Source organism: Halyomorpha halys, unplaced genomic scaffold, assembly GCF_000696795.3.
Source record: "Halyomorpha halys isolate HHAL.00 unplaced genomic scaffold, Hhal_1.1 Scaffold845.1, whole genome shotgun sequence".
Taxonomy (NCBI): Eukaryota; Metazoa; Arthropoda; class Insecta; order Hemiptera; family Pentatomidae; genus Halyomorpha; species Halyomorpha halys.
The window spans coordinates 122850-126570 of NW_027114882.1; the positions used below are offsets into that span (position 1 = coordinate 122850).

Genomic DNA, 3721 nt, shown 5'->3' on the forward strand with positions numbered 1-3721 from the left:
CCAAACTAAATTCAGCATACGAGTATATACGACAGCCAGATTGCTAATGGAATCAGCTATGTATAGGAAGTGCGAGAAGAACTACAATGTAAGTGCGAGAAGAACTACAATGCGATGAGGCTAATACAAAGTTAGTGCAGAACAACACCGCATGATATATATTGCTCTGCGGAGCTCCTGATGCTTTATTCAAGTACTTCAGAAACTTCCATAACTTTTTCTCTTATTGCACGACACTACTAACTCCAAGGACCCGGGTTCGAATCCAGCTGGGCACAAGATTGTTTTCTGTTACACAGAACCCTATGGGTTCTGGAACCCTTCTAGGGTCCGCCCAACCTCATAAATTATAGGGCACCCTTAAAATCGACCATGATTCTGACCAAATCACCTGCTTGCACAACCGTTGGTCTAGTAACAGTACTTCCTAACAAAGTACTGCACTCTTCATGGGTTGTAGTGATACAGATTTTAATTGTTGGTAATATTTCTAAGGAGTTGGTTTATTCCGGCTTCCATATCGAAAACTACAAGTGATAAATATTGCAGCGGTTTAGTAAACAATAAACTAATGCCTTATTGAAAAAAAATAATTTTAATTATTTTATTAATATAGTGTTTTTTAAATTAATTTTTTATTCATTTAATATTATTTAAAACGTAAGGGATTTTATACAAACCTTGTGTGGGAAGCTCCCCTCGAAGCCACACAAATTGTGTTATAATAAGGAGCCAAAAGCATCCGTTGTTCTGCATCACCCTGTAACAGATAGTAACTTCATTAAATTCATTAACTTACCTTTAATTTTTAAGAAACAGTTGTTTATGATGTGAGTCTAAGAAAAAGGGTTTTTTCTTTTATTACTAAAGAAAATACAATTGTATTTTTCATGTTTATAACAAATGAAGACGTATTTATGAGTTCTATGATCGCCGACTGTGAGTTACTGAAAAAAAAAATTCATTTGATTTAAGTATTTTTTTTTAGACAACTTAATAATATCTCGCTTACTTCATTTATACGTTATAAATGATACAATAATATCAGGAAAAAAATGAATTTGAAGATAATTACTCATCTGCATTGCATTAGAGGAAACTTTGTTATAGGTTTGAGTGATTAGTTTTTTATTGTTAATTATTATAATTATTTACGAAGACCAGTGTTTGGAATATTTCCTTCTTTATTATGGTTTAGTAAATTATAATTTTTATGATAAAGATCGTAATTTCCAGGTTCTTGGTATATTGTACTTCGAAATTCCTGTATAATTACATTATATTGTGCTATGTTATGTTGAAATGTATTGACCTCTTAACAATTCTCGATATAATTAAGATTTTTCGCCATCTGTCCCGATACCTGGCCAAAGTAGGATATCTTTCAAGGAACCTTTCACAGTGTCCCTGAATATACACACACACCTGTGTTTATTTGCCAAACGGGTCCCGAATCAGAGCTATTGACACTTTAGTGTACGACAATTTTTTACGAAGGATTATTAAACAGGTACAAACCCTTCCTAGAGGTGTCAAACGTTCCCACTCACTCTCGGCCCTAGAGTGGACGAACACCTAGGGGGCGTTCTGTCACCTATGGCCAATGAGGAATTAGATTAAAAAAAAATTAACGCCTCTAAGGGGAGGTGGCAGAAAAGGGTGCCCCTTTTAACTATACCAGGAAAAAGGGGCAGGATAGCTAGACCGGGAAAAAAGGGCATTGAAGACGAAGACACAGAAGTAAGAAGACCGAAGGAAGTAGACGAAGAAGGGCCTATGAGACCTAGAACGCTATCCTTATGAAAACATAGTTATATATTAGGCAATAACTTATAATGTTATAATCATATTTTATGGCAACCATTTATCTGAATCATTTCAAACATTTTAATTACATCATTGTAAATAAATACATATGAATCATTGTAAATAAATACTTATCAATCATTGTAAATAAATACTTAGTTCCTTTATGTAGTTTATTTACTATTATAGTGCACAATAGTGTACCCCTTTGTGTGATATGATAGTATTTATTACAGTGCTCAAATTAAAGCTAGCTAAATTTACTACAAAATTGTTAATTATGTTTATCTTTGCAGAAGTAGTTGTTTTTATGATATTTGACAAAATAAATTCACAAAATGTTAATTTCTAGTTGTTCGTATAAAATGTTGGATTTTTGAAACAATATATCTCTAGATCCATAAGAAGCACATATGTCTGCCAACACGTAAAATAAAGGAAATTTAACTTACTATAAAATAGTTTATGACACTTATCTTAGTTTTTATAATATCCATTTATGAATATATAAATTTGGCAAATGAAAATTTGTCCGAATAACTATAAATCAATTTATTTTAGCAACTTTCATGTAAACTATTACTCCTACGAAGATAAACATCGTAAGCTGCTTTATAGCTCATTAAACCAGGTTTAATTTGAGTGCTAATAGACATGTGTACGTCAAATGGTTTTTGAGATATAAATTTTTCAAAATAAATTCACTAACTGCTGATCTTTCAGTACGTCTCATACAACATTTTTATGAAATGTTGGTTTTTAAAAAGCTATATCTCGAAAAATGTTATATAATTAATGTTATATTATGTTATATAATTAATGGTAATAGCATTTTATAAATATAAAGGTATTTAAATGGTAAACTGGTAAACACACAAAAAACCATCATTTTTGAGACAGTTTAAAGACATCCTATATTAGTCATCGTTCTGGATACCCAATTTTTTAAACTCTTTCGAAATATCTCTAGAATGTCGCATTAATTTTTATTTTCTTAAAAATTGTATTGTAAAATTAAAATTGTATACATTTGTTTTAATTACGAGGCATCACAGGATAAACAACGAAGTGTTATAAGAATTTTGATTTTTTCCGAATCACAATATATAAACGAGCAGAAATTTAAAATATATGTATGATATGCGATGGAGCACCAATTTGCATTAAAAAAGGGGGGGGGGAAGATTTGAGAAATGACTCACAATACTTCTGTAGCAAGACTGCTTATTCGAAAGAGTAACCCTCTTTAAATACTAATAGGATGTTTACGTCTCATGATGGTATTGTGGTCTGCTTGCCGTACTCCGGTCCTTAGCTTATACATATACAAACTTATACAAAATATAGATATTACTTTAGATGCTGAAATCGTTTTGAAAGGTCATTGTCGGCCGCTATTCACTGACAACACTTAGTACAATTGGATCGCGCTCCGAGTATTCCGGTTGCAATTCTATCAGGAACCAGTTTTTTTCAATTTCTAAAAGAGGTTCTAGTTTCATAAAGCTACAAGCTTTCTAAGCAAGCATTTAGCTTGTTTAAAATGAATTATTTTACGAAAAGACGGCTCTATATACTGAAAGAAAAAAATGATACTCTCTCTACCAATCTAATAATTGTATAAAGAATTCGTCAGTTTGTAATAAGCAATATTTGAATATTTCTGTAAAGAAATTAAAAAAAAAAAAATTTAAATGGTATAAAATGAAAATGCAAATGTAATTAATACTCACATGTGCGGCAAAAACAATTGTTTTTTTAAAATTATTTATTTATTTTTATTTACAACTGTATACACATATATACAACAAGTAAATTTGCTGTAGGTGACATGATACAAACATGTGGAGAATCTACCCACTGATAGAACTCCAATAACATTTCTAGAGGAGAAGATCTCGAGGCCATCTTCTTT

At 31.2% G+C, this 3721-nt stretch overlaps 1 protein-coding gene across 1 annotated transcript in view; it reads right to left on the minus strand.

Moving 5' to 3' along the window:
- LOC106686599 (limbic system-associated membrane protein-like) overlaps nucleotides 1–3721 on the minus strand; it is a 222716-nt gene that overhangs the window by 87452 nt on the left and 131543 nt on the right. Inside the window, exon 3 of the mRNA XM_067051999.1 lies at nucleotides 681–760. Coding sequence (XP_066908100.1) covers nucleotides 681–756 — 76 coding nt within the window. The 5' untranslated portion in view covers nucleotides 757–760. The remainder of the gene's footprint in view (nucleotides 1–680; nucleotides 761–3721) is intronic.